We start from the raw sequence: 21,809 nt of genomic DNA, 5'->3' as shown, positions 1-21,809 counted from the left end.
CCTCCTATCTGGCAAATTAATATCAGTTGGATTAGTAAATTGATGGTTTATAAAACTGCTTTTCGTTACCAAGGTGTCACACAAGAAACATCTCATGATGGGTAAAAGCAAAGAGTTCTCCCAAGACCTTCACAACCTTATTGATGCGAAACATATTGATGGAATCGGATAGACGTATTTCAAAGCTTCTGAATCCTCCAGTAAGCACCAGTGGTGCCATTATCCGCAAATGGAAGCAACATCACTCCATCATCAACCGGCCACGCACAGGAGCTCCTCGCAAGATTTCTGACCGGAGAGTCAGATTTTTGGAGAAGAAATGGCACTGCACATCACTCTTAAAACACTGTACCAACAGTGAAGTTTGGAGGTGGAAGCATCATGGTGTGGGGCTGTTTTTCATCGCATGGTACTGGTTCATATAATTGAAGGAATGATGAATGGAGCCCTTTACTGGGAGATTCTTCAGAAGAACCTGCTTCCATCCACCAGGATGATGAAGATGAGACGTGGGTGGACCTTCCAGCAGGACAACGATCCAAAGCATACAGCAAAGGAAACTCTCAATTGTTTTCAGAGAAAAAGTCACGGCATTAGAATGGCCCAGTCAATCACCTGACTTGAATCCAATTGAACAAGATTTAAAGACAATATGTTTAGAAGAATGGGCCAAAATCACCTGAATACTGCGACCGGTTAATTTCTTCATACAGGAAGTGTCTTGGAGCTGTCATTAAAAACAAAGGCTTCTCCACTAAGTTTTAAATTAATTTCAGTTAGTGTGTTCAATACTTTTTTCCTGTGTCATTCCTCTTTATTACACATAACTTCATTTATGGACTTTAATGTTTAGATTTCTTGAGTTAATACCAAAGTCTGGTGAAAATTTCATAGCCTCATTGGAAAATTTACTGTAAAAAATGTTGACGCATTCAATACTTATTTCCCCCGTTGTGTGTCTGTGTGTGTGTGTGTGTGCATATATATATATATATATATATATATATATATATATACGCATAATTTATGTCATTTTGTTTTACATATTTGAATTATATTCAAAGAAATCCACTGTTAAAAATACAATAAAAAGTTGTTTTTTTTTTCAAAGTTCAATAAATGCGTGATGTTTCCAAGGTCAATGAGTAATCGTGTTTAATAATCATGATCTCAATATTGACCAGAATAATCATGGTTATGATTTTTGCCATAGTCGAGCAGCCCTAGTGTGGCATTCTTTTCCTGCTGTGGGGGCTAATAGCGTCTTCTTTTTCTTTAATGGCGCTATGCTGGAGAGTGGTTCAGAGTGCTCAAGTGCAACCATTTTACGTCATCGACTCAGAGTGCATTGCGGATGTAACGAAATGGCGGCCTCCATAGGTTAAAATATGTATTATACATTAAGGATTAAGGATTAAGTCATGAAAATATTTCATGTGTTTCTAACAACATATTTTAGTTGGAGAGGGCAGTTATTGCGTGTTAAGGCCTACAAGTCTTCATAGTCGGGGTTCCTTTTAAAGGATCTTCTGCTGACATCTTTCTACCACATACCACAGCACACCTTCAGAGGTCTTGTGGAGTCCAAGCCACAAAGGGTCAGAGCTGTTTTGGCAGCACAAGAGGGACCTACACAATATTAGGCAGGTGGCTTTAATGTTATGGCTAATTGGTGTGTGTGTGTGTGTGTGTGTGTGTGTGTGTGTGTCAAAACACAAACTAACCATCTTTCCAACTATTAATCACACAATACTGAGTTTGTAAGTGAACTGTGTTGAAGCATAAAATTGTGTCTTTATTCAATTTGCTTTTATGTGCTACATCTTTTTTTTCTTAAGCACAAGTGAAACGTAAACTCCATAAAAATCCATACAAACAAGCCACTGATTCACAGTGCCACTGTCTGATGACGTTTTCAAGTGAGCTGTGTTACATTTGTACAACTTTGTAATTATAGCTTCACAACTTCAGGAATCCGTTGTCTATTTATGTTCTTTTATGTCTAGACATTAGTTTTCAAGATTCAAAACAAAATGCACACAATGTCAATACACAGCATAGATACACCAAGGGTGTATGTGTAACTGTAGCTTAATAGATCTTTGATAAATAATGGGATGCTCTAACCCTGATGAATAAAATAAACATTTGGTGTAAGTAATGATAACATCTGAAAGACAAACATACCTCATTGTATATTACCATCCCTTTAAGTCCTTATTCAGCATGGGTTGATGATTGAAACACATGGGTTTTTTTCTTGCTCTTTTGATTATGTGTTATACTAAAGGAAATAAAGCAAGTTTTTTTCAATCCGAACAGAGATGGAACTATTTTCCACTGCAGCGCTCGTAAATTTAAAGAGTTATATCCGTTTGCTGTAGATTTTCTACTCTAAGACAAAAAGCTAATCAAAGCTGCCGGGCCGCAGGCAGGTAACCTCCATGTGAACTAAAGAGAGGCAATATCATTTAATCACACCGTTTGGCACTTCCTCTACTAGCTGGGGAAAAACATTATTTCTGACTACATCAAAAGAGAGGCAGAATTTGATTTTAATGGGATATTAATATGCAATTTCCCCCCAGTGACTGTGGTTAGCTTTCACAGTATAATGTTCATCCTTTTCTCAGAGCTGTTTAAAATCTAGCCACCATTAGAGTTACATTTTTTTTACTTATGATAAGCATAAATACATGTAATGATATTATTATCTTGTTTACTGATTGGTGTTTCAACGCTCCATTCAGGAAGCATTGCGTTTCCTGATGAGTTTTGTAGAAGCAACGGAAGCCTCTGAACATCACCTCAACAAGGCTGCCTGTTAGAGTGTAGCTGTGTGCATGATCACTATTTTTCTTTTATACTACTCGGAGTGACCGTGTGGTTTTTCTTGCTGCAGTTCCTGGCCCACTCATTTGACATAAGAACAGTTATTTTAAATATGAGGTTGAGGGGGCATGTAAAACACCTAATTTGTGACAGATTAAGATCTCCCAGGTGTGAGGAGTCTTTATTTCATTGCTTTTGCGCAGGTTTGATTCAGTATCCATTGGGATCTCATAATTTTCCCAGCCTTCAATGCAGCTCTTTGGATTCATAAATTAAAAGCGGCGCAGGCTCCCACAACTATTTTCAGCCCACCAAACAGGACCTAGTGGCACACCGCTTCCATCATCCCTCCTACGAGACTTGCCGACTACTGGCTCTTAACGAGAGCCCCTACCTGCTGTGACCTTGCATGGGAAAATTAAAATTTCAGGTGCAAAGCCACTATCCCTTTTCCACCCATCTCTGTTCAAACCTCAGCCCCTGCTGTCTTTCTGCCTGAGGGTGCTAAAGACCCTCTCTCTGCTCTCTCTCTCTCTCTCACTCACTCTTTACTCTTCTTGTTCTCTCGCTCCGCTCACCCCCGTTGTGCTGAAATGAATCCCACGCTGGGCTCCACCTGCCCTGCGGTGACAGCATGGGGGAGAGAGAAAATAAATAAAGAATTCTCCACAGAGAAGCCGTGCCCCTCCTTTAATTTCATACTAGACCTCCCCTCCTCCACGCAGCCATTCCTCCTGAACAGTGCTGCCAGAGTGAGTATGCAATTCACTCAGCTCTTATTGCTGCTCACCAGTTGATTTTCTTTGCTGAATGCTCTTGAGTGGGACTGTAAGCTCTCCATGTCTGATCATGTGCCCACGAGGCACTCTGGCTCTTGACCATGTTCCTGATTTCGCATTTCCCCTGCTGCAAGTCTGCATCGCTCCCAGGCCATTAGTGGCAGGTTCTGCTGAATTTTCCCCAGTCACTCTGCCAAAAAAGCAAGTCTGCCATGCACGTACACACACAGGTGTTGGGGCAGTCCAGCCATGCATGTAATGTTGTGTGTAGCGGACTGCATGGAGGACAGAGACATGGTTCCTGGCCTACAGACTCGTACTCTCACCCCCATCTGGCCTGTAATAAGCTGTCACAGGCAGGCCTCAGAGGGAGCGCATGCCCACTGTGAGAGCACAGATCTTACAAGCAGCATCTGTTTGGTGGCTGGTGCCTGGCTGCAGGCCACAACCCCGTCTCCCTTGCTGGAACAGGCCTAATGCAATTTCCCCATGACCCCTCTGGGAGGAAGGCCAGCTTTGCTTTCTGTGCGGCTGTGTTCGTGTTGTCCTTCTTAAAGACTAACACCATTCTGCTTATAAAAAGCCATGCCCTCAGGATGCTAGACTCAGAGAGCACCAGCACCAGGAGCATGCTTGCCACAAACCTTGCCATACTGCTACAGCTGTGTATGATGCTCAGTGTATGTTTATAGTGATATGTCTTGACCAAGAGGTGTCAAACATATAGCCAGTGGACCAGATTAATTTAGAATCTTTATCCTGGACCGTAATTAAATTGAAAGTTTTTAAAATAGAGCACCTCTGTTATGTACTGGGGAGAAAAAATAGAGCAATAAACTCACGACCATAAACTAATCTACTGACAGCATTTGCCAGTGTTATGTAATCCTTTACTTTTAAAGCTACGTTTCTTTTTTATGCTGTAGCCATGTGTTTTTCCATAATAACTAATTTAGAGAGTGCATAGCAATAGGATTTAATACTTATGCAATTATATATATATATATATATATATATATATATATATATATATATATATATATATATATAATCCTGATTAAACCCTTTTCCCAGGTCCCAGGCTACCCAGGTTTCCCTTTACCCAGTCCCAGGTTATAACACTGCAAAATGTAGAAATGTTCAGCGGTAAATGGTTCTTTTCTTTTTGTGTACATCTCATACTAAATTGTTTCATAAATTAAAACAATATCTAAGATAAAACAAAGGCAACCTGAGTATACACAAAATACAGTTTTTAAATTATAGTTTGAAGCAAAAACGTTATCCAATACCAGCTGGGCCTATGTGAAAATATATTTGCCCCCATAGTTACTAATTTCTCAAACCTTTGAAACTGCATTCATAATGGGGTTCAGCTGGACTCAACACAACCAGACCTGATTACTGCAAACCCTGTTCAATCAATCAACACTTATATAGAACTTTTTCAGCAGTTGGTTAAAAGTTCTTACCCAGTAACACACTATGACATAATTGAAAGAAATTCCTGAACTGATGAGGAAGAAGGTGATTGAAAAACATCAGTCTGGGAAGGGTTACAAAGCTATTTCAAAGGCTCTGGGACTCCAGAGAACCACAGTGAGAGCCATTATCTCCAAATGGAAAAACTCAGCACAGTAGTGAACCTTCCCAGAAGTGGCCGACCTTCCAAAATTCCTCCAAGAGCACAGAAATGACTCATCCCCCAGATAGCAAAATTGCTTTGGCCCAGATCCGGTCCACACCTGACATTTTCATCTGGCCCACATACTGCATGGAATGATGGCACTTGGGCGGTCTGCTCCTGTTTGCCACATTTGGGCCACAAGCAAGCCATAGCAATGCCGCATGTGCCACATTTTTGCCAAAGGTGGCCCATATTAGTTTTGGGATATTTGGTCCATATTCACAATTTACCACATGGGCCACTTTAGGGTCACATCCAGATCCAGATGCGGTGCCGTGAGCACCGCATCTTTGCCTAAAAAGGCCCACTTGTGATTTTGGATATTTGGGCCATATTTGCTATTTTACATGTGCACCACTTCAGGCTCATATCCATTTTGTCTAGGCCAAAAGAAGGCCAGCAGTGCTGCATCACTGCCTGAAGTGGCCCACATCTGGATGCTATCTGGGCCAGCAAGTCACAACAGACCCAATGACAACATCAAAGGAACTACAGGCCTCTCTTGAATCAATAAAGGTCACTGTTCATGACTCCACTATCAGAAAGACACTTTGCAAAAATGGCATCCATGGAAGAGTGGTGAGGTGAAAACCACTACTAATCCAGAAGAACATTAAGGCTTGCCTGAATTTTGCCAAAACACACCTTGATGATCCTCAAACCTTTTGGGAGAATGTTCTGTGAATTGATGAGTCAAAAGTGGAACATCTCATGTAAACCAAACACAGAATTCCACAAAAAGAACATCATACCTATGGTCAAGCATGGTGGTGGAAGTGTGATGGTGTGGGGATGTTTTGCTGCTTCAGGGCCTGGGCCACTTACAATACTTGAGAGAAACATGAATTCTGCTCTCTAACAGAAAATCCTAAAGGAGAATGTCCAGTCTTCAGTCTGTAAATTGAAACTCGAGCGCAACTGAATTATGCAGCAAGATAATGATCCAAAGCATAGGAGTAAGTCCTAGTCCTAGAAGTTAGTGAAAGACTCAGTGATCTCCAGTTATCGGAAGCATTTGGTTGCAGTTATTACTGCTAAAGGGGGCACAGCCAGATTTTAAGTTTAAGGGCACAATTAGGTTTTCACATGGGTGATGGGTGTTGGATAACTTTTGCTTCAATAAAAAAAATAAAAACAGCATTGTGTGTTTACTCAGGTTCCCATTGTTTTGTCATATTTTGTTTGAAGATCTAAAACTGTTTAAGAAGAGATATACACAAAAACAGAAGAAATCAGCTAAATACTTTTTCATAGCACTGTAGATATTTTATTTGTCTATAATTTTATATATACAAATATATATATATATATTTTTTATGAATTGCAGTCTGGTCATATGTTTTTTAGGTGATACAAAGTATGTTCAATCCATTTGAGCATTCAGAATGTACCTTTCAGATAAATGCTGATAAACAAACACATTTATGACTAGTTGGTGTGTTATTGATCTACTAAACTGACTTTTGACATTGGTCTAAGTATAATGTGGCCTGTTACCTAAATTGAGTTTGACACCTCTGGTCTAAATTGTTATCATTATTTACATGTAGTCTGTTTTTACCACAGATATTAGGTTTGTTTCTAGAGGTTTATTCCTAAAGACTAACATTACTACAGGTTTGTCAAGGAACAGAAGGCACACTTTCCTATAACACTGTAGTGACATCTGGTTTTGTTGCCTGGAGTTCAAGATCTGCTACATCAACCAATAAATCTCCCCAAGACACCAGCAGTGCGATTAACCATCTCTCAGGAGCTCAGATATTACAGCTCCTTCACTGGCAGATGGCTCGGAGCAGACTAGTTGAATCCAGTACTCCAACCTTGTTTATACCCTGTTTAAGTCTTGAATAAATCAAGACAAATTGCTATGGATGACACTTGCTGGAGACACAAGTGCATAAATCCAATATCTTCTGAAAAAAGAAATGTATGAATTTTATCTACAACACAGTAACCTTTTCTGTCCTCCATCTAGAGCTTTAAAATGTGTATGGCATATCTTTAGGTGCAAATACCATCCCTCTGGCCATGTCTTTAAATCAGAATGCACATCCACAAACACACAAATTCTGAATCTCATAGGAGGAAATGACACTGAATTACTTAACATGTCATGAAAATAGAAATGAAATAGTCTCAGTGATGTGTACTTTTCTTTTGCGTTCTCTATTCTGACAAATAAATCCTGTCTAACGGTTTTAAAAATCAAACACTAACCTTTCCTCTTTGCCGGAAACTGACCTCAAGGTTCCATTTTGCACATAGACCTGGTAAATCACACTTCTTTATACAAGAAAGCAAAACCCATTGCTCAAGGAGGTATGTGTTAATAGCTGCTGGATTTGTCAAAAAAAAAAAGAGGCAGCGCTTTCCTCTAAATGCACATATGCTAGAGCTTGTTGAAGAACAAGGTATATAGTCTGCATTGTGAATGAGAATTCTGCTTGAAGTTTGTGTGTCCACTGGAGAGAAATAAAGATCGAAAGCATTAAAGTCTGCATTATGTATAAGATAATGAAAGGAAAAGGTCAGCACAAACTCTTGGTAATCAAATGACATTTTGATTAAAAGTTATGGTAAAAATCTCACCATGATCAGAACTTTTATCATTTTCTAGTGCAGGTTTAATAGAGGCTTGGTGTGCATAACTGGCATATAATATATTGTTCTATTGCTTGAAAAAAAATGTCAAAGATTTGTGTTCTTATTCACATATTGAACATCTTACATATTGACTAATGAAGCTTCTTATATGTGGAACGGTTCCTCACTCATTACACATTTGTCAGCACATTAAAGATGATCAAACTCTAAAAAGATTTCATAGCTAGACCATCGGACAATGTTTCTTTTTACATCTATTTTGCTAGTTCGTTATATAGTACCTTATATGTAAAATATGTCCTGTGGTTACAAGAACAAATGCTTCAGTTCACTCTGATGCACGCATGTAAGACAAAAAAAAAGACTTCTATAATGGAGGATGTATTGGGTTTATGTGAAATGTTTCTTGTTTTAAATGTGCCTACTGTGCAGATGTGGGACTAGTGCACCTGGTGTGAAAACTGTAACTTAGTCAACTTGGAATCAGTTCCACTAAAATTCTGATATACCATTTTTAAATATTGTTTCTTTCAGTCTGAGAGGATATCAGGTTTAAGCCTAAGACTTAGTGTGAAACATGTATCCAGGAAGGCTTGTGTATCATATATAAAGCATCATACTGTATATACACAGTACACTCACCAGGAACACCTAATGAGGTCTTCACTGTTGTAGCACCTCTGCCTCAAGGTTTGATGTGTTGTGTGTGCTAAACTGCTTTTCTGCTCACCACAGTTGTTAAGAGTGGTTACTTGAGTTACCACCATAGCTTCCTGTCAACTCAGACCAGTCTGGCCATTGACCTCTGTCCTTTTTTATTAAGAAGGCATTTCCAAAAACAGACTTCCTACACACTGGATGTTTTTGTCTTCTGCACCAGTCTGTGTCAACTAAAAACTGTTGTGTTTGAAAATCTAATTAAAGTGGAAATGAAAATGAAAATTCTATTAAAGTGGTTGTTGATTATAACATCAAATTAAAATTAAGCATCAGAAGCTTTTATCAAGTGGTTAACTACATATAGTTAGATAATTAATGAATGTAGCCCATTAGTTGCTATGCACAATTTGTCAACCTCTACGCTGTTTATCAATGGCAAGGGACCACCATAGAGCTACCACTGACAAGATATTATTGGTTTGGTGGACTATTCTCTGTCAGAGTTTATTGAGATTATTGCTCATTTTTTCCACATTCCCTGTTAGTATTAACAATCATCTTTACATTCATCATTATCATTTTTTTAACAACAGGGCTGCTGTTGTTTGGATATATTGTTTGATGGACTGTTTCTAACCCAGCAGTGACCTTCAGATATTTAAGAACCCCAACATCGCTGCTGTGCCTAATACAGTCATACCAGCAGCTTACACAGTACCATGTTACTGCTGTATAGAGAATGGTCCACCACCATCCCTCTGTATACACTACCAATCAAAAGTGTGGACACAGTATGTACATTGTCTTAAATTTAAAAAAATATATATATATATATAGATTTATATTTGAAATTTGACCCATTTTTTCCTGAATCAAAAAATATTTTAATAAGTAGTTTTTAGCTAAAACAAGTATTTTGTTTTTCGTTGAAATTAAATTGTTTCACCAAACAAGTGACGAGAAGCAGCCAACACATTTCTATTCTATTTAGGAACATAAAATAGCTTTGCTAACACTTTTCTTGGTCACTGCATAATCCACTGCATATGTGTTATTTTATAGTGTTAATGTCTTCATTATTTTTCTCAAGTAATAGGAAATGGTAAAAATGAAGAAAACCCTTATGTGATGTGTCCATACCTTTGACTGGTAGTGTAGAATACAGCAAATATAAGACGTTTTTACATCTAATCCTCAGTATGTGTGTCTTTTTCTCGCCAATATTAAATCACACTGTTCTGCATTATGTTCTATCTGAAAAGTTCTAAATTGTAGCCTGTTTAAACTTTGCTGCATTATAGGTATTAAATGTTGCTGATCATGTGTTGGGAGAGATGCAGAAATGTGTTTGAGTGAGTGAGTGTGCAGCAGCCATCCCTGTGTTGCTGTTGGTTTGGATGTCGTAGATTTAGACATGGTTGTATGCTTGAGCAGGCTGCAGAAGTGCGCTGAGTGTGAGCACGTCAGACACTGAGCAGCCTCTCCTTTCTCTAAACAGCCAGACTGACAGGCCAGGAGATGTCTAATAAAGCATGAATCCTCCAGGAGCAGCAGTTCACACTTATATAATCCCTCTATCACTGTGCTGAGGATTTCTGGGTCCCTGTCTCTCATTCTATCTCGCATACACACACCCCATAACAGACTGCCAACTTTAAGTTGCCCTGTTTTGTGTTTTGCACATTTAGTTCAGCTGTGTGAATCTCTTTTTGTTGTTGTTGTTTGTTTGTTTCCCCTACCAAATTTGAAAAGGATCCAGAGCTGGTGCGGAACATCTGCCGCTGGGTACGACAAGCTGTCACGATCCCTTTCTTTGCCAAGCTGACCCCTAATGTCACCGACATTGTGGATATTGCCAAGGCTGCACATGAAGGTAGTTTGTTTATCCATACTTATTTTGTCACTCTTAACCAGAGCACTGATCAATAAATGTAATAAATGTAACATATTTCACATGAGCAGATTACACAACTTATAAAGGTCAAGTGTTATTCCAGCCATGAGGCACATTTGCGACACGTTGATAATAAGCTCTATCGCAATGAGGAGTAGTGATCTGATGCGAGTTGTGTAATGGTATGACCTGGCAGTGTGGGGCTTAGTACAAGCCCTTCATTATCCCGCACCCTGCAGCTTTTTTTCACCTTTTTCTCCTCCTCTATCTATGTGGCTAATATTTGAACCCCGTGGGTGTAGGTGGTGCAGATGGTGTCACCGCCACCAACACGGTCTCAGGCCTGATGGGACTGAAGGCAGACGGCTCTCCCTGGCCTTGCATCGGCCGAGACAAGCGCACCACATATGGCGGCGTGTCTGGTAAGTGTCACCCAGCTCACTGGATCCATTCCCTTTTCCTTAGGGACAGCACCGCCAGAGTGTGGGTGTGTGCAAGTGTGTGTTAATCTATTATTTGCCTCTTTGTGCATGCAGGAGTGTTGTGGGCTTGTGTGATTTTGTGGAAACACTTGTTTGTTCTCTTCTCAATTGTAATCGTGTTTGTGTCACTGCTGTGTTAGAAAGGGGCTTGCTTTTGGGATGAATGCAGTGGCTCCGCTGTAATGTGTGTATGGGTGTGCGTTGCTGTGCAGGACTGCTGGTCGGTACCTCTAATAGAAGTGACAGATGACAGTGACAGGAGTCAAGTGAGGCTGAAAGTTTGGATAATGCTGCCCTTCTTTGTTTTTTATCCTTATGAATTAGAGTACAAACTATATAGAAAAAAAGCAAGATTTCCTGCCAGAATGATTTGATATGGGTAATTTTAATGGTGTATGATGCATTTTTATAGAGATCATGTTCTCTCACAACACATCTGGTAAAGCAACTGTTATTGCATATTATGTTATGGTTATTGGAAACCACACTTCCTGATGGGCCATTTTAAAAACACATCTGATTTTCGGAGAGGTTTGTTTTAAGGGAAGCATTTTACTACTTACACCGGTAATTAGGAACCAGACATCACTTATGTCTTCTAAGAGATGTAAATGTTGACTTTTGTCCCAAATTTGGCTGTAATTGCTTAAGCTACAGTATTCATCCAGCAGTGGCTGCTTGACAATTTCAATATACATTCAGAAGGAGACAATGCTGCAAGTGTATCTAATTTCCCAGGTATTGTAGTTCTTGGAAATATTCCCTGATAGTATCATCTTCTCAAGTGTTGTCATTTGAATATTGTCTCACGTAAGTGTGCAGTAAGGGCTTTTGAAGGGGAAAAAAAGTGCATTTCCCGTGCTTCAGTGGCGGGCTGTAAAACAAAGGTACTCTGGTTGCCATGGGATGTTAACATTGTCTGCAGCAGCATCGCAGTTCATGAAGACATTAGACTGATGTATTTTCAAAAGAGTGTGGTTTTCCCTGTGCTGTACTGCAGGGAGTACAGCTTATGTGTTTCATGTGTATTTCATGTGTTTCTATGACTTCCTTATTCAATGTTTGTTAGATTACAATAAAGACTACTACTGGAGAGGATATTGTTAGATCACCTGTTCACTGTGAGTTGTTCTGGTATGGATAGTGTTTTGTTGGGGTTTTTTTTTTCCTCCCCCCTTGCTGGAGTGCACCTCCTTTGTGCTGGAGCCATTGCACTTCATCAGAGGGCAGCGTGAGCTGCTGTCCAGTCAGTGGTGTGCTCCAGCCATGTGCTCAATAATTCATGTGCGTGCTGTTGCTCCCCCTCCTTCTGCTCTCGATTGTGGCTGGATGGCTGCTCTGCTGCATAGTTAATGCTATTTATGAATCAGGACTTCTTTTTAATGTGTTTTAGTGTGTGTGGATGTTTGTGGACAGACTGACAACTGTTGGCATGGTGTATGATTGGCATACACATTTGCAGGCCCATCCCTAAGCTTTCCTATGCCTTCTCCTTTACCAGCTCTACTGGTCCAGAATGGCTGGGATTGGAGAAAGGAAGAAAAGACAGAAGGTGGCCCAGCACCTGGGCCAGCGAAAAAAACGTAGGGATTAAAAATTAATGGAGGTACCATTGTGGCAGTATTTTATGTAAGCAAAACTACTTAGTGTCATCTTTTCCCTATATAAGATTTGCCTGCTGGGCTCTGATATCCCACAGGAGTTGAGCCTATCAGGACTTTTGCTGCACCCCTGTCTAGCATACGTCCTCCTACAGCCTTCATACCTATGCCATTCCTCCAGGGGACATAATTCACCACAGCCATGATGTATGGGATTTGATTTAATGACAAAACTGATTTGGAATCACATGCTTGTGAGCTAAATTTTTAATGGTATTCTGCAAGTAGATGCATTTTTATGGCTTCATTTTGCTTTGAATCCTAGAGAGTTTCATCCACAAATAAGTTACCTGAAATTTGCCTAGCTTACTTTTATCATATCCATAGCAGCTATGCAGAAAATAGAGCGAACAGGGTAATAGGGCAGAAAGAGTTTTTTTTTTTCCTTAACTCTGGCTGTAGGGTAAAGAGCTACTACTTGCACATCATTTCAGAAATGATGAAGGATTTCTTATCTTCACCTACTGTAAGTTCACCACACTGTGGTTATTCAATTCCTATGTGTAACAGGTCAGTGTAAAACACATACAGGCTCCTGTTAGAGAAAATATTCTCCTCCTGTCTGTTGGCTACTAAAAGACAGCCTCAAGCCCCTCCACCTCGGTGTGTGTGTGCGCGTGAGTGTGTTTTTTTTCCATGGCTGATACATTTTGTATGTCTCTAAGATCAAAGCTGGGCAAGGTCTCCTCTGCCAGTCTTCTTCAGCATGCTCTAGCTCTTACACTCAAATCTCAAGTTTGCTGCATCTCCACACTACAGTGTCAAGAACTGTGGTGTCAAGCCTCATATTTGAAACAGAATTCCGGAATATACATAAATTTGTTGTCTCTGGATATATTTGGTGCAGACTATAAAACAAGATGTAATGTAGCTTTGATTCACACAAGACTGTCAAAGGGGTTCTGGCTTTTTGATATAAAAGAGTTCAACATGCTATATAAAAACACACTGTAACAGCCCTGTATCTGGAAACAAAGCTTCAAAGACTAGAAGCCTAAGGATTTGTGGGAAATAAAAATTACATGTCTGTAATTTAAGCACATTTCTAAATAAGAATCATAATGTTTGTGATTGTTTATTCTCTGTATGTATTGTACCAGTATTATTCCTTTGTCCCTTCTAGGGAAAAGGGAAATTATCCAATTATAGATAATATTGTGTCTGGGTATATACAGTCACCCATTGGTTAGGACTCGGTTAGGTACAGTGACTACAGAGAAGGGCTTATGTGTTTGATAAAGCAATTAATAAGTGACAGAGGAAACAACTAATCATGGTAAAAACTGCCACTTGAGGTCTTCTGTAAGGCTAGGGGCTAGGATACCCCAGAGACTGCCAGTATGAGCTCAACCTAACCCTTACCTGACCTTGAGTTATGCAGTCCTGCACCGCCAGTCACTGTACTGAGAGTGTGAAACATGAAATTGTGTGAGTTGGGAACGTGAGGAAATTTGAAATAATTAGCCTTTTTTTTAAAGAAGTTGACAAATTATACAAAGTGCAGGTTTGGGAGTTGACTGTTGTCAGTTAAACTGTGCATAAAAAATGCTGTCTGTGAGTAAGCTTACCATTTATTTTTAGATGAACTAACTTATCACAGACTTTTACTTATTACTTTTACTTGTTAGCTGGCTAGTTGCTATATACTACAAATTTATCTTAGATTAGCCATTCTGCTTTTTGAGCATGGTTCGCTACTTTGAATTACATTAGGTAGCAAGCGCTCACTTCAGTCTAAAACTTAGCAATGCCATATGATCATCTGTGAAGATTGTGACTAAATAACAACACAATAAAATTAATAATGACATTAAAAATGTGCCAATTTGCCAGGGTCCATTATTTATTTCTAGTTGTACAGTTGGTGATGAATGAGCCTATTGTAACATTTCACAAGAGATTCCAGAGCCAAAATGAAAATCATTTACATTTCAGTCTTAACAGACCAGTAACAAAACAACCAGGTTAATCCTGAGATAAACTGAGATTGAAATGGTCATGTAAAAAAGATTTATGATGGTTTTTGGTACAGAAAAAACCCACAAGACAATAACTATAAAACTATAAGTGGACATATAAAGAAAAAAAACCTGAAACTGGAAATGCTTCATTGCAGGAAAAGAATACATCGTTTTAAAGCAGACTCCCACACTTAAGTATATTCTGTTCTCATGCACAGTACCAGTACTGTCTAGTCTGGTATATACTGTATAATAAATCACAGTTGAATGTTCTGTTTGAATGTGTATAATTTATCCAGAATGCATTCCTACTTTTGGATCAACTGGTATAGAAATTAGGCCTATGGCATTAATGTGCTACAAATGACCACTAAAGGCTCTGAAAGTTTATCAGTGCTCTAAATTTTAGATATTGTATATATACAGTACAGTTGCAATCAAAACAGACTTTCAGCAGTTTGCAATGAACAAATCAAACAAAAACAACTGAAATAGTTTAACACAATGAATGTTTCTAGTTTTTTCCCCAAATTCAACTGAAAATGCAAATTATAATGACTTTTCCAGTCTCAAAATTATTCAACCCCTTCATGGCAAGCATCTTTCAGTAGAGCACCCTTCTGCTGTTATGACCTGCTGCAAACGAGATGCATAGACAGACACCAGCTTCTGGCAGCGTTTCTGAGGAATCTTAGCCCATTCCTCATGAACAATGGCCTCCAGTTCAGTAATATTCTTGGGTTTAGGTGCTGCAACCGCTTTCTTCAAATCCCATCAGAGATTTTCTATGGGGTTCAAGTCAGGTGACTGTGATGGCCCTGTAGAGTCTTCCAGGACTTCTTCTGCAACCAAGTCTTAGTGGAATTTGAGGAATGCTTGGGATCATTGTCCTGCTAGAAAGTCCAATGACGCCCAAGCTTCAGCTTCCTCACAGATGGCATGAGGTTTTCTGTAACCCTAACCCTAGGATTTCCTGATACTTCAATGAATCCATCTTGCCTTCCACACGCTGCAGATTTCCAGTGCCAGAGGAGGCAAATCAGCCCCAGAGCATCTCCGAGCTAGCACCATGCTTGACTGTGGACAGAGTGTTCTTTCTTCAATCTTCTTCCTCCAGACATACCGCTGATCCATCGTGCAGAAAAGTTCCAATTTTGTTTCATCGCTGCACAGAACAGAATCCCAAAACTTCTGTGGCTTATTTATATGATTTTGAGCCGACTTTTCTTGTGTTTTTGGGTCAGTAGTGAAGTACGTCTTGGAGTTCTGGCATGGAAACCTTCTGCATTTAATACACGCCTTACTGTACTCACTGAAACCTCAGTGTCTGTTGCCACCAAGTCTTGCTGCAGGTCTTTTGCAGTCACTTGAGGGCTTTTCACAACCCGTCTTCTCAGAAATCTGGTTGCAGCCGTTGAGCGCTTCCTTTTTCTGTTCCATCCAGGTTATTTAACGTATTTTCTTCCCCTAGCCAGTTCAGGTATTTCATGTGTTCCAGCTCAAGCACACCTGGTGCAAATAATGAAGCCCTTGATTAGTTGCATCAGGTGTGCTTGAGACAACACCTGTTTTGCATGTTTGTGCTGTTGGGAGGAATTCTATTCAGGGGGTTGAATAATTTTGAGACTGGACAAGTTATTATAAATTGCATTTTCAGTTGAATTTGGGGAAACCACTTGAAGCATTCATTGTGTTTAACTATTTCAATTGCTTTTGTTCTATTTGTTCATTGTGAACAGCTGAAGGTCTGTAAATTTTGACAATAAACTTGATTTGCAATGGGGGTTGAATAATTTTGATCGCAACTGTATGTATATTGATAGATAGAAATGTGTGTGTATATGTGTCTGGGGTGTGTTAGTTTGCACTTTAGGTTTGTGGGCTTTACCTTTTTCACCAGTGAGTGAGCTGTGCCTAGTGTGTGTGTCAAAATGTGTACTCATTTGTGTGTGTGTGTGTGTGTGTGTGTGCGTGCACACACCAGCCTTCATTAGAGTGCAGTGCCATGGATTGAGTGGTGTCAGAGCCCTTTGAGAGCTACAGGATGTTGGCATGTATGCTAATGCATAACTGAAGGCCCATCATCTAAGAGAGAAGGCGAGAGAGAGACAAAAAATGGGTATCAACAAATGTAGTAATGCTCTGAGTGCTCTATATTATGTGCCTCATTTTGACTTTTTCTTTTGCTTTTTTTTCTTCATTGATCGCAATAATCATCTATTGATCTTTTTCAGCAGAGTACTGGGACTTCAGGGGCTGATGTTCTTTTTTCTCCTTTAATGTGATAATGTGATAATATGTGCACATCAGCCAGTGTTTGCTGTCCTGCTGTTTGAGGATCGACTCTGTAACAACAATGAGAGAGGGAAAGAAAAGCAGCTCGTCTACAAGTCCGGTTCAGTTTCATCTGAATGCTCGTGCAGCTTTCTGCCTCTTTTACCAAAGCCTATTTCCAGCTGTATTCAGCATGTATCCAAACATTCATAGAAGGAGCATTCATAGAAGAAAGAAGAGCTGAGATGCTGGTCTGGCAGGCTACAGGTCTAGAAAACATCTAGCTCTTTGTTGACAGTAGACTCCTGTCAAGAATAAAAAGAAAGCAAGTTTGTCTTTCACGTGTACATTTTTACTTACCTAGAACAGCCTTTTCGTTCTTGCCGTTTGAATACTCATGAAGGCTGAAAGAAGTGTTGGGAGATGTTTATCTGGAGGTTGTGATGCAATTAGAGCTGCATGTTTGAGTAATCAGCACAGCAGTCTGTGTGTTAGACAGACCATGGTACAGTAGGCCTTTTATTTTAATTAAATGATTAATTAAAGCTGCATCGCTGAGGACAGACTTGTAAGCACTGTCAAGATTTCAATTTTGTGTTAAATATATTCTAAAGGCCAGACCCTTAAATCTCATGGGCCAGTAGCAGGCAGCGAGCTGTGTCCATAAGCACAGGCTAACTTCTAATGATAAGAACACAGAATGAGATGAGGTTCTTGAAGCACAGCCACTGGATTAGGCTATCAATCACTGCACCCTCTAGGGACATGGCAGATGAGACAAAACACTGAAAGATAAATCAGAAAAAAAATGATATTATTGTTTTCTCCCTTCCTCTTTGCATATGTATTTTTATCTCTCTCACACTCCGTGTTTTTATGTATTCCTATATGTGCTGTTTAAGTTAGAATCAAGAGCTTTAAAGGTGTTGAAATCCACAGACAGGAGGCAGAGAAGTAATGGTCCCACAAAAAAAAGCTAGAATATTTTATAATGTTCAGTAAGCCCTCCATACTGTTTGTGACCAACAGACTGTTCAGCTCACCCCAGAATTTCCTGATCATTGCTTTAAAGTTTTGTGTGAATACATCTGAGCTTTCACCATTACAGCTGTTTAAGTAAATCAAGCTCTACCCCAGACACCATTCTAGTCCATTCCGAAGTTGTTCAGTGGGGTTGAGGTCAGAGCTCTGTGATGGCAACTCAAGTTCTGCCACTCCAACCTTGGCAAACCACGTTTTCCTGTGCCTCACTTTGTGCACAGTTGCATTAAGTTTGGGCCTCTTGGTTCCAGTGAAGGAAAATCTTAATGCTACAGCATACAAAGACATTTTAGACAGGTTTGCGCTTCCATCTTTGTGGCAGCAGGGTGTGATGGTCAGTTGTCCACAAACATTTGGCCATATAATGTAAATGCATGCAAGTATGGCCAAAATTGCTAAATTACAAAAAATAAATTACATTTTTGAGAATGTTGACAAGCAGCTAGTGACCTGATGTTTTTGTATGCGTAAACTATTATCCTAGTACTATATGCAGTCCAAATTGCATTTGGCAACAGGGCTGACATCATAATGAAAATTATGCCTATACAAATAAATACAAACAGATACAGATCTTTGCTCCAGAGCAAATTCTACTCATCAGTTTCCTTTTTTTTTTTTTTTGGTTTTCTTAATTTGGTGATCTTAAATGGTGACAGACCTATGGATGTACAGCTTGTTGGTGCCTTATCCAGAGACATATCCTCAGTCTCTACTTCAAAGTCACTTTGTTCTATCTCAGTATTGGATTTTGCAGGGTTATTGACAGCCTCAGAGTAACATCTCAGACATAATTTCTTTCCAGGGATTCATAGCTGCATTCATTCTTTTTGCCAAGAGATCAGCCAGTTCAACTGAAACAACACAACACACTTACAGAGGTTTTTGTGTTTATTGATGGGATCAAACAATTTCTCTAGTATTCTTCAAATTAGATAAAGCATTCAATAATGAAGGCATATATAATCTTTGGCACCAAGTCCATGGTACCATTTCTTCTTTTGATGAGCTCTATACCATTTGCTGTGTTACATTTAGTTGTTCCAGCCTTATGGGTATGATATAATTTGTGGCAGTCTGCATCAGAATTTAAGAGTGCACCAACAGAGCAAGGCAAACGGATGCCATGACAGCTGTTGCACTAGACAAGATGATAACTTGAGACAATTGAGCCTGTGCTGTTTTCACAAGTTTTTATGGGCACACAAGATTGAGCAATCTCAAAATCCCTGTGACATCAGATCTATAATTAAACAATATTTTTAGGCAGCAGAAAATTTTACTGGATACTGGTCTGTGGAGCATTTTAAGAACTTAGGGGTGTTCCTACTGCTTCCACATTAATGACATTGGCAATATTTTTGGTATATGGATTTACAGAAACATACGAAGAAAACCCTGTTCGTACATTGCATTGGGGTGCTTATGGTACTGGAACCATTGCTTACGCATGCTAAAATTCATATCTCTAACACCTTGTCATTACTGAATTTTACACTTTTTTAAATTGTGCATTTTTGTCAGTTTTGCCAATTTACACAATATTGGCTTGTGTTTATAAGAAAATATAGTGCTTATTTATGATTACAAACTAGTGCCTTTACCCAATACAGCACAATGATACAATATATAGAATATAGAGTATAGTATATTTTGTCATTTTTAGATATGTAGTATAGAGAATTTCCTATAATTTTCAAAATAATTCACTTTTGAGTAGTAAAATGTTTGTCTTACATTACTACCACATTACTGTTAAAATTCCATGACTGTAGCTCACTCTTAACCCTGCCAAATCCCTGCTGAAAGCTGATTGGCCAATAACGGCGAAGTCATCGAGTCCACATTACAAATCCACAGAATAGCACAAAGATGCAATTTACCAAATTTCACCTTGATTGTACTCACTGTTCTTTCACTGCCTTTCAAGATTCTTATTAATCCCAACCAAGGTTATTATAGTTTTGCATTTTTCATTAATTTTTATTTTTATTTTGTTTTGACTTTATGTTTTCAAATTCAGTTTAGTTTTAATTAGTTTTTAAAGCGGGTTTTCTAGTTTAGTTTAGTTTCTATTTTTTGAAAATGCTTAGTTTTAGTTTAGTTTTTATTAGTTTTAGTGTTGGTTTTAGTCTTTTGTAATATGGGTTATTTGTCAAGGCCAGAAAAAGTATTGTGTAATAAAAACTTAACAAAAGCATCACACAATTTTAGAAATATGTATTCAACAATAACACCAGTACATAAAATGTACATATGGGCACAAACAAGCTGACACACCCATGAAAGATGCTGTTAATCCTCTCTTGCGCCAAACATCTACACATAGGGTCAGCTTCCTCGCATCCTTAATGATCTGTTAATTTCTGTTTTGCCGTATCCATCTTAGCCCCAATAAAGCTGTTGACTCTTGCAGCTCCAGGTGTTTTGAACTTTGGTTCGACTAAAGTGGCGACCTTTTTGATGGCAACTCACAAAGTTGTGTAGACATCCCACTATCAATAAACATATTAACCAATGCTTCCTCCCGCTTGTGGTGTTCCTGCGTGTTTACTAACCAGCAGCTATCGGTTGTCCGGTGAAAGCACTGCTGTAGTGTTCTCTGTCCTGCGGTTGTCTCCGTCATGCTGCTTAGCCCTGTACCGGGGTTAGCTTCTGTTTCAGGGGATGGGGGGGCTTGGCGTTCTCCTTTACCTTATTAAGGTAAGCTAGGTTAGCCTCCTTGTGCGCGCTTCTCAAATGTACTTTCAGATTCATGGGATTTTTCCCTTTAATAATTTGTCCACATATTTCACCACCTTCCACTGCAAGGCACTTGCTTTTATCTGACACACAGTCATATTCAAAGTAATCCGAAATAGGACTCTGCCGCTTTCTTCTGACTTTCTGTACTGCCATGATGCCAGGCGAGGAACTTGGACTATGCTGTGTTCAATTTGACATGGAATGTCATAATTTCCGGGTTCCCAGTCGGAAATGTCAACTCTGAAAGATATTTGCTCTATGAAAGACATTGACAAAGACGAAAACTAAGGACATTTACTCTATAATTGTATTTTATTTTAGTTAGTTTTGTAAACAGACAATATAGTTTTAGTTAGTTATCGTTTTTTTGTAATGCCTCGTTTTTATTTCGATTTCAATTAACGACAATGTTTTTTCACACCTAGTTTTCGTTATTTCGTTCGTTTTCGTTTACGATTATAACCTTGATCCCCACAGCAGTGTTAGGATTGATTGATTACAAATCTCAACATATTTTTTTGTACTTAGTTTCAGTCTCCATTGAGTATTTATAGACCAATCTTGTGAAGATACACCTAAAAACGTAGGATTAGTTGGCAAAAAAAAATTGCACAAATGAATTCAAAATCTAAATAGGTGGAATTAAAAGGTCCAACTTAGAAATTGGTTTGCAATTATTCAAGGAATCAAAGGGGAAAAAAGAATTTTGTCTGTAAGACTCTTAGTGTCTGTAAGAACACTGCACTCTAGCGCCACCTGATGTGCTTCCAACTTTGCGGAAATAGTTTGGGGAAGGCTCACATATGGATGTTATTGTCAGGTTTCTACATACTTCTGGCCATATAGTGTATATAACTTTTCTGCTTGTGACCTCACCTCATTCGTACAGCAGTGCTGGTTTGTCTGGTTTCATTCTCAACAAATCACCAAAAAGATCAATATAAAAACAGTGTAAAAATGAATGCCATTGGTAAACAAGCAGTGAGAGCTAAAGGCAAAGAGTGGGTCAGGGGCTGTTAAAAAAAATAATAATTTCCATCGCAGCCTACCCATATTTTATATTTCATGCTTATTTTACTATAACATGTCTTTTACAATGCACTGCACAGCAGTGTAAGCACATGAGCCATAATTTATTGATGCAATACAGCCTTGCAGCATCTTCATGTGCCCCCACATTTTTTTC

At 39.1% G+C, this 21,809-nt stretch overlaps 1 protein-coding gene across 2 annotated transcripts in view; it reads left to right on the top strand.

The window, feature by feature from the left end:
- dpyda.1 (dihydropyrimidine dehydrogenase a, tandem duplicate 1) overlaps positions 1-21,809 on the top strand; it is a 152,168-nt gene that overhangs the window by 109,981 nt on the left and 20,378 nt on the right. For both annotated transcript variants that reach the window (XM_053630367.1, XM_053630375.1), the window contains 2 exons: positions 10,318-10,438; positions 10,762-10,881. In XM_053630367.1, coding sequence (XP_053486342.1) covers positions 10,318-10,438; positions 10,762-10,881 — 241 coding nt within the window. The remainder of the gene's footprint in view (positions 1-10,317; positions 10,439-10,761; positions 10,882-21,809) is intronic.

Source organism: Ictalurus furcatus, chromosome 1 (genome assembly GCF_023375685.1).
Source record: "Ictalurus furcatus strain D&B chromosome 1, Billie_1.0, whole genome shotgun sequence".
Classification (NCBI taxonomy): domain Eukaryota; kingdom Metazoa; phylum Chordata; class Actinopteri; order Siluriformes; family Ictaluridae; genus Ictalurus; species Ictalurus furcatus.
Note: the sequence above shows the minus strand (reverse complement) of the source record. Positions and strands in the feature narration are given on the sequence as shown.